The sequence below is a fragment of the Hyperoodon ampullatus genome, assembly GCF_949752795.1.
Source record: "Hyperoodon ampullatus genome assembly, chromosome: 18".
NCBI lineage: Eukaryota > Metazoa > Chordata > Mammalia > Artiodactyla > Ziphiidae > Hyperoodon > Hyperoodon ampullatus.
The window spans coordinates 61,135,771-61,144,436 of NC_136931.1; the positions used below are offsets into that span (position 1 = coordinate 61,135,771).

General features: G+C 44.7%; 1 protein-coding gene across 1 annotated transcript; it reads left to right on the top strand.

The window, feature by feature from the left end:
- Nucleotides 1–1,017: 1,017 nt before the first annotated feature.
- Nucleotides 1,018–4,438, top strand: LOC307066953 (zinc finger and SCAN domain-containing protein 12-like; the record flags this gene model as incomplete). The annotated part of the gene is given in 5 exon segments (XM_079724164.1): nucleotides 1,018–1,155; nucleotides 1,157–1,306; nucleotides 2,705–2,902; nucleotides 4,049–4,156; nucleotides 4,160–4,438. Coding segments are annotated over 5 exon segments (873 nt in total).
- Nucleotides 4,439–8,666: the final 4,228 nt, after the last annotated feature.

Here is an 8,666-nt window from a genome sequence, read left to right on the forward strand (position 1 = left end):
GGAACCTCCACACTCTTCTCCACAGTGGCTGTGAGCCATGTTATATTCCTACCAACAGTGTAGGAGGGTTCCTTTTCCTCCAGCACCCTCCAAACCATATGGAGGCCTCTTGAATAAATCAAGGTTTCTCCTGTTGGAGTTTTTATGGGAAATTGAATCTACTCAGATTATCTAAAATGGTTCCTTCCATGACCTTTATCAAGTCACTGGGATGATGACGTTATGGGAATGCACCCCTGAAATTTCCCCCAGCTCTATATAGAGACATTTCAGCTCCAGACACACTTTGAGAGCCAGTCCCTGACTTGAGGAGACTGAAGGCAAGAGGGCTCGAAGGGGTAAGTGACAAGAGGGAATGTCTAAAGAAAGTGCTTAGAAATCAGGACAGATGGAGGTGGGCTTCAGAAAGCTTTGGCTTCCTATTCACCTTGCATTAGCTCAGAGACCTTGTGAAAGCAATGGATCTCCCTCAAACCCCACATTAACTATGGTTGATTGTTGAACTCTTCTGTGAGATGAGAAGAATGTTTCCACACACGTTGGTGTGGTGTGCTGTGGTTCATTTTTTCAGCAAGGGTTCTGAACCGCGGCCCTACAGACATTTTTGACCAGATAGTTTTTTGTTTTACTACAAAGGTGGATGTCAGAAGAATAACAGAATGGATTACAGTTTCCGGTATCAAATATTGAAACAGTTGGAGAATGGTGTCCAGTACTGGGATGAGGGACGTAGGAGAGATGGAAGGGTGGAATAAAGTGAAAGACATCAGGTTCATTCTTTTTGTTTGTTTGTTTGTTTTTGTCCCCAGCCTTCTGAACAGTGACTCTATTGCAGAGGAAATCCCTTCCCATAGGGGTCAACTGGCCATCAGCTTCTAGAAGCGTTTGCTCAGAGTCCTATTGGAAAATTCCTCCATCAATATGGCTGAGGACCAGACATTTTTCCAGGGTCGTGGAAAACTCCCCAAAGGCCCTAGTTCAGAGTCACCAGTGTCTGTGCCATGCCAACACACAGTTATGGAAAAGCCAGACTGTGACTGGGAAATGTGGCACGTTTGCTTCAGAACATTTAGCAGCTCAGAGGAATTCGACCCCGTCCAGGATCTGAGGAGACTCTGTGAGCTCTGCCATCAGTGGCTGAAGCCAGATCTTCAAAACCAAGGAGCAGATGATGGACAAGCTGGTGCTGGAGCAGTTTATGATCTGCATGCCGCTGGAGTGCCAGGTCTTAGTCAAGGAAAGTGGAGTGCAGAGTTGCAAAGACATGGAGGACATGCTAAGAAATAACCAGGAACCCAAGAAATGGGTGAGTGGGACCCTTATGATTGGTATGGGAAAGGGAGAGGTGGGATGGGATCTGCACGCTGGGGATTGAACAAGATAGGACCTGAGTGATTGACTCTAAATCAGTGATTCCCAAATGGGTGAGACTTTGCATTGGGCATCGTTGAGAGATATTGATCTTTTAAACAAAAAAAAAGTACACTTGTGTGGTATGATGTCATCGAATGCCTTGAGAGCTACTTTCCCGGTCTTATAGGAGACCTATTTCAATTTAGTTTTTCCCTCACAGACTACAGTTCGCATACAAAATGAATATCTTATGCAAAACTTGGATATTGAGACGTTTGAAGTTGAGCTCAGTGACACCAACGATGAGAAAGACCTACCCAGGGATCCCCAATCCCTTGTTAGTGAGATACCTCCAAAGAATGGCCAGCAGGTAAGACAAGAGCTGCAGGATCCGGCAAGAGCCAAGGAACTGTCAAGAGGGCGGGTGAGTGTGTGATGCGCTGATCCCTAGAGAGAGTCTGGGAGAAGGTAAAAGAGGTTCAGATGGGCGTGGCTGCTAGAGTAATTGGTAGATTTGGCAAAGGACACAAATGGACCCATTGACTCCATGAATTCCCATGGAAGCATTCGGTTCCTAGACATTTTCAAGACAGTCTGAGAATGAAGACTCATCCATCTTTGTCCCTCTGCCATGAAAGCTTGTGGCCATAAGCGTGAGGAGAAAGAAATCCTGTCTCAATGGGATGGTGCTGGGTCAATTTGCCACGGGTGAATGCTTTGACAGCTGTTTCCCCATGGTCGTTTTCCTCAGAGGCACTTCATATTTTGGAATATTGTCAATCCCTTGAGTTGAATGAGGAGTTCCCAATTGGAGTGGTTTTGCCTCTCAGAAGATATTGGAGAATGCCGGGAGACAGTTGATTTGTCCAAATGGGGATGGGGGTGGGGGATGCTATTGTTTTCTAGTGAGTAGAGACCAGGGATTTGCTGCTCGTCATCACACCATTCACAGGACAACTGTCATCATAAAGACAAATCTAGGCAATGTATCAAAATGTGCTGAAGTCGGGAGACCTGGACCTAGAGTCCTTTGCTCCAGAGTCAGGGGCAGAGAGAATTTGTGATGACTTGGAGAGACGTATGCATAGCGAATTCACAGTGCCAACTGTGATGTCCGGACTGGATTGCGAGATGTGGTCAGTATAGATTAAGGACAGACTTGGGAATTAGGAGACAGTTATCAATCGGAGTGTTAGGGCGGCCCAGAAGAAGTCAGGGTATATCCCCCAAACTGATATTTAGAAAGTTGGAGTCTTAGACTAGGATATGAGGGGGATGAGGGAAGAGGAGACAGAGCTTTCTATGGGCTAAGATGGATGGTTATTGACTCTGCTTGGTTGCCCATTGACAGGACCAGAAAAGTCTCCTGCCAGAGATCATTCCTGAAACAGGTGAACTAGAGGGTCTGAGACCCAAGGAAAACTTGGAGAAGGACCTGATGGAAGACACGGAAGAGACAAGAACCCGTCAGTCTCAAGAGCTTGAACTTCCAAAGCGTCGTGGTGAGTATAGAAACTTGGAATCCAGAGGAGTTAGTGACTTGCTTCCAGTGGTGGCACGGAGCATTAACATTCCTTGTGGGGGGCAGGGGGGAGCTGGTTCTCTAATGCCAAACTTCTCCATCATCACCTTTCCAGAGTGTTTAATAATCTAGACTCTTAGGTATTTTGGATGATGGGAAGTCCTCAGCCAACATCAGTGCTGGGTTCCAGTGAGGTTGGCACCACGGAAAATGCTCCTTTTTAAATGTTGTGTGCTGAATCTCTTCTTTCAGCACATTCTGGGAGGGTAGAGGGCGGCAAGAATCCCCAAGAAGGAACTGATATTTCAAATGTGGATGCTGAATGTTTTCCTCTTGTGTTCCAGAAGGAGAAGTTTCGACTAAGAGAGGATACAGAAGAGGCTCTCCAAGGGGTCTCAGACGTTTCAAAAGGAAACTGGCCAACATTCCCAGTTCCCAAGAAGTGCATCAAAAAGGAGCCACAGGGGCTTCCCTGGTGGCACAGTTGTTGAGAGTCCGCCTGCCAATACAGGGGACACGGGTTCGTGCCCCGGTGCGGGAAGATCTCACATGCCGCAGAGCGGCTGGGCCCGTGAGCCATGGCCGCTGAGCCTGCGCGTCCGGAGCCTGTGCCCCGCAGCGGGAGAGGCCACAACAGTGAGAGGCCCGTGTACCGCAAAAAAAAAAAAAAAAAAAAGGAGCCACAGGGACTTCCCTGGTGGCGCAGTGGTTAAGAATCTGCCTGCCTGTGCAGCGGACACGGGTTCGAGCCCTGGTCTGGGAAGATTCCACATGCTGCGGAGCAACTAAGCCCGTGCGCCACAACTATTGAGCCTGCGATCTAGAGCCCATGTTCTAGAGCCTACAAGCCACAATTACTGAAGCCTGCATGCCTAGAGCCCATGCTCCACAACAAGAGAAGCCACCACAATATACAATGAAGAGTAGCCCCTGCTTGCCACAACTAGAGAAAGCCCGCGCACAGCAACGAAGACCCAACGCAGCGAAAAATAAATAAATAAATAAATAATTTTTTTTTAAAAAAAAGGAGCCACATCTTTGTACAAAGCACAGTTCTCAGGACAATTTGAGTCCCATTCTGTTGTTTCACCTAGCACAGTGGGACCAACCAGTCTTCCTGAGGGAAAAGAAGCCCAGGGACAGGCACCCTATTAATATAGGGTATACAAGAAGAGATTTCCTTATCAATCTCAGGTTACCCTTCACCAGAGGACACACACAGGAGAGAGACCCTTTCGATGCAATATCTGTGCCGAAGGGTCCATGCAGTCTTCTGACCTGTAAACTCACAAGTGGATCCACACAGGCGAGAAGCCATACTGCTGTTATCTCTGCCCCAAGAAGTTAACCCACAACTCCACGCTGCATGCTCACAACAGGACCCACACCAAGGAGAAGCCTTTCCGATATGAGCACTGTGACAAAGCCTTCAGCCACAGAGGGAACCTCAGCGTTCACCGATGCACCCACTCTGGGCTCAAACCGTACGTGTGCCCCGAGTGTCACAGCGCCCTCCGTCAGCTGGGAAGTTTCAAACGCCACCAGAAAACACATTCAAAATGACTCACCCAGGGGCTTCCCTGGTGGCTCAGTGGTTAATAATCCGTCTGCCAATGCAGAGGACACGTGTTCAAGCCCTGGTCTGGGAAGATCCCACATGCCGCGGAGCAACTAAGCCCGTGCACCACAACTACTGAGCCTGCGCTCTAGAGCCCGCGAGCCACAACTACTGAGCCCACGCACCACAACTACTGAAGCCCGCACGCCTAGAGCCCGTGCTCCACAACAAGAGAAGCCACTGCAATGAGAAGTCCACACACTGCAAGGAAGAGTAGCCCCCGCTCGCCACAACTAGAGAAAGCCCAAGCGCAGCAACGAAGACCCAACACAGCCAAAAAAAAAAAAAAAAAAAAAAAAAAAGACTCACCCAGGACTCTGCCCTCAGGTCCAGGTCCCTTCTGCTCCAAGAAGGAAATTCAGGATGATTTGTAACCTCTGAGATACAAAGGATGGATGACATGTGAGGAACTTAGGAGGATACTGGAACCCAATTGGGTTCCATCCACATGAATTAGGAGGATCTTTGAGTGATGACTTATTTTCCCTTTGGCTTTTGTTTTCTTCTTTATATAGCCTATTTTCTTATAAGTTTTTGCTTTGTGTTGTTCTTTTTCTTCCAATGAATGCATGTCTCATTGGCTTTTAGTACTTCAGCATGAAACTGAGGCTACTGCTGATTGTCTTCATGTTAGGCATGATTTGTAAAATAGGATGTTCCAGGTAGGGCGGCCAGATGAAACATAGGATAACCAGTGAAATTTAAATTTCAAATAAACAAATACATTTCTGTCAAAGTGTTCTGCGTATTTCCTTCTCCAAGATTTTCTACATGGAGTAGATAATAGCTGTGTTTTTGTCTATGTGGCCTTTATTTCGTTGAGATTTGTACCCTCTATACTTGTTCGCGTATTGCTTCCTTAGGTATTTAGAAAAAGGAAGGTTTCCTAAATTGATAGGTGTCATTCTTTTTCCCTACTGGTGTACAACCTCTGGTTTTCTAAATGCCCACTCTGAAATAGGTTCTTCTCACACTTTAGCTCATCAGCTGATTTTAGACAAAAAGTCTTTTAAGACTTATTTCATGAAAAAAAGAAAAAAGATTAGGTAACCCAATTCAGTTACAACTATTAGATCTCAATACTCTCCCTCAAACTCTCCAGGAAATGAGAGAAAATACCCTAGATCAGGAAAACCAATGTTTCCCCCCAAAATGCAACCCATAAAGTCTAAAATAGACAAAATACAATCAAGAAAATCTACCACCAAACCAATGTGGAGGCCTCTTTAATAAATTATGGTTTCTCCTATTGGAGTTTCCATGGGAAACTGAATCTATTTGGATTCTCTAAAATAGTTCCTTCCATGACATTTATCCAATCACTGTGCTGATTGGGTAACAGGCAGTGACCCCTGGAATTTTCACTAGCTCTGTGTAAGTAGAGACATTTCAGCTCCAGACACACTTTGAAAGCCAATCCCCGTTTTTTTTTAACTTATTTTATATTGGGGTATAGTTCATTAACAATATTGTGTTAGTTCCAGGTGTACAGCAAAGTGATTCATTATACATATACGTGTATCTACTCTTTTTCAAATTCGTTTCCCAATTAGGCTGTTACAGAATTTTGAGCAGAGTTCCCTGTGCTATACAGTAAGTCCTTGTTGGTTATCCATTTTAAATATACCAATGTGTACATGTCAGTCCCAAACTCCCTAACTACCTGTCCCCCCTGCCTTCCCTTTCCTCTGGTAATCATAAGTTCATTCTCTAAGTCTGTGAGTCTGTTTCTGTTTGTGAATAAGTTCATTTTTATAATTTCTTATATTTTGCATATAAGTAATATCATATGATATGTCTTTGTCTGACTTACTTCACTCAGTATGACAATTTCTAGATCCATCCATGTTGCTGCAAATGGCATTATTTCATTCTTTTTAATGGCTGAGTAATACTCCATTGTATATATGTACCACATCCACATCTTCTTTATCCATTCTTCTGTCAATGGACATTTAGGTTGCTTCCATGTCTTGGCTATTGTAAAGAGCACTGCAAAGAACATTTGGGTGCATGTATCCTTTTGGACCATGTTTTTCTCTGGGTATATACCCAGGAGTGGGATTGAAGGATCATATGGTAGCTCTACTTTTAGTTTCTTAAGGAACCTCCATACTGTTCTTCATAGTGGCTGCACCAATTTACATTCCCACCAACAGTGTAGGAGGGTTTCCTCTCTCCACATCCTCTCCTGCATTTATTGTTTGTCGATTTTTTGATGATAGCCATTCTAACTGGTGTGAGGTGATATCTCATTGTAGTTTTGATTTGCACTTCTCTAAGAATTAGTGATGTTGAACATCTTTTCATGTGCCTCTTGGCCATCTGTATGTCTTCTTTGGAGAAATGTCTATTTAGGTCTTCTGCCCATTTTTTAATTGGGTTGTCTATTTTGATGATATTAAGCTGCATGAGCTGTTTGTAAATTTTGGAGACTAATCCCTTGTTGGTCACATCATTTGAAAATATTTTCTCCCATCTGTGGGTTGTCTTTTCGTTTTGTTTATGGTTTCCTTTGCTGTGCAAAAGTTTTTGAGTTTAATTAGGTCCTATTTGTTTATTTTTGGTTTTATTTCCATTACTCTGGGAGATGGATCAAAAAAGCTATTGCTGGGCTTCCCTGGTGGTGCAGTGGTTGAGAGTCCGCCTGCCGATGCAGGGGACACGGGTTCGTGCCCCGGTCTGGGAAGATCCCACATGCTGTGGAGCGGCTGGGCCCGTGAGCCATGGCCGTTGAGCCTGCGCGTCCGGAGCCTGTGCTCCACAACGGGAGAGGCCACAACAGTGAGAGGCCCACATACCGAAAAACAAAAAAAACAAAACAAACAAACAAAAAAGCTATTGCTGCGATTTATATCAGAGAATGTTCTGCCTATGTTTTCCTCTAAGAGTTTTATAGTGTCTGGCCTCATAATTAGGTCTTTAATCCATTTTGAGTTTATTTTTGTGTATGGTCTTAAAGAATGTTCTACTTTAATTTTTTTACATGTAGCTGTCCAGTTTTCCCTGCACTCATTCAGAGTTTAACTTCTTTTCCCATTTGGATTCCTTTTAAAATTTTTTAAATTTTATTTATTTTTGGCTGCATTGGGTCTTCATTGCTGTGTGGGCTTTCTCTAGTTGCGGCGAGGGGGGGCTACTCTTTGTTGTGGTACATGGGCTTCTCATTGCAGTGGCTTCTCTTGTTGTGAAGCATGGGTCCTAGAACAAGTGGGCTTTAGTAGTTGTGGCACACGGGCTCAGTAGTTGTAGCTCGTGGTCTCTAGAGCACAGGCTCAGTAGTTGTGGTGCATGGGCTTAGCTGCTCCACAGCATGTGGGACCTTCCCGGACCAGGGATTGAACCTGTGTCCCCTGCATTGGTAAGCGGATTCTTAACCACTGAACCACCAGGGAAGTCCCCTAACACTATTTATTGAAGAGACTGTCTTTCCTCCATTGTATAGTCTTGCCTCATTTGCCACAGATTAATTGACTATAGGTGCGTGGGTTTGTTTCTGGGCTTTCTGTCCTGTTCTATTGATCTATATTACTGTTTTTGGTGCCAGTACCATACTGTTTTTTTTTCTTTTTGCCGTACACAGGTCTCTCACTGTTGTGGCCTCTCCCGTTGCGGAGCACAGGCTCCGGACACGCAGGCTCAGTGGCCATGGCTCACAGGCCCAGCCGCTCCATGGCATGTGGGATCCTCCCGGACCGGGGTACGAACCCACATCCCCTGCATCGGCAAGCGGACTCTCAACCACTGCGCCACCAGGGAAGCCCTACCATACTGTTTTGATGACTATAGCTTTGTAGTATAGTCTGAAGTCAGGGAGCATGATTCCTCCAACTCTGTTTTTCTTTCTCAATGTTGTTTTGGCTATTCAGGGTCTTTGGTGTCTCCACAGAAATTTTAACATTTTTTTGTTCTAGTTCTGTAAAAAAATACTATTTTAAAATTTGATAGGTATTGCATGGAATCTGTAGATTGCCTTGGGTAGTACAGTCATTTTGACAATGTTGATTCTTCCAATCCAAGAACATGGTATATCTTTCCATCTGTTTGTGTCATCATCGATTTCTTTCATCAGCATCTTATAGTTGTCAGAGTACAGGTCTTTTATCTCCTTAGGTAGGTTTATTCCTAGTTATTTTATTCTTTTTGACGCAATGGTAAATGGAATTATTTCTT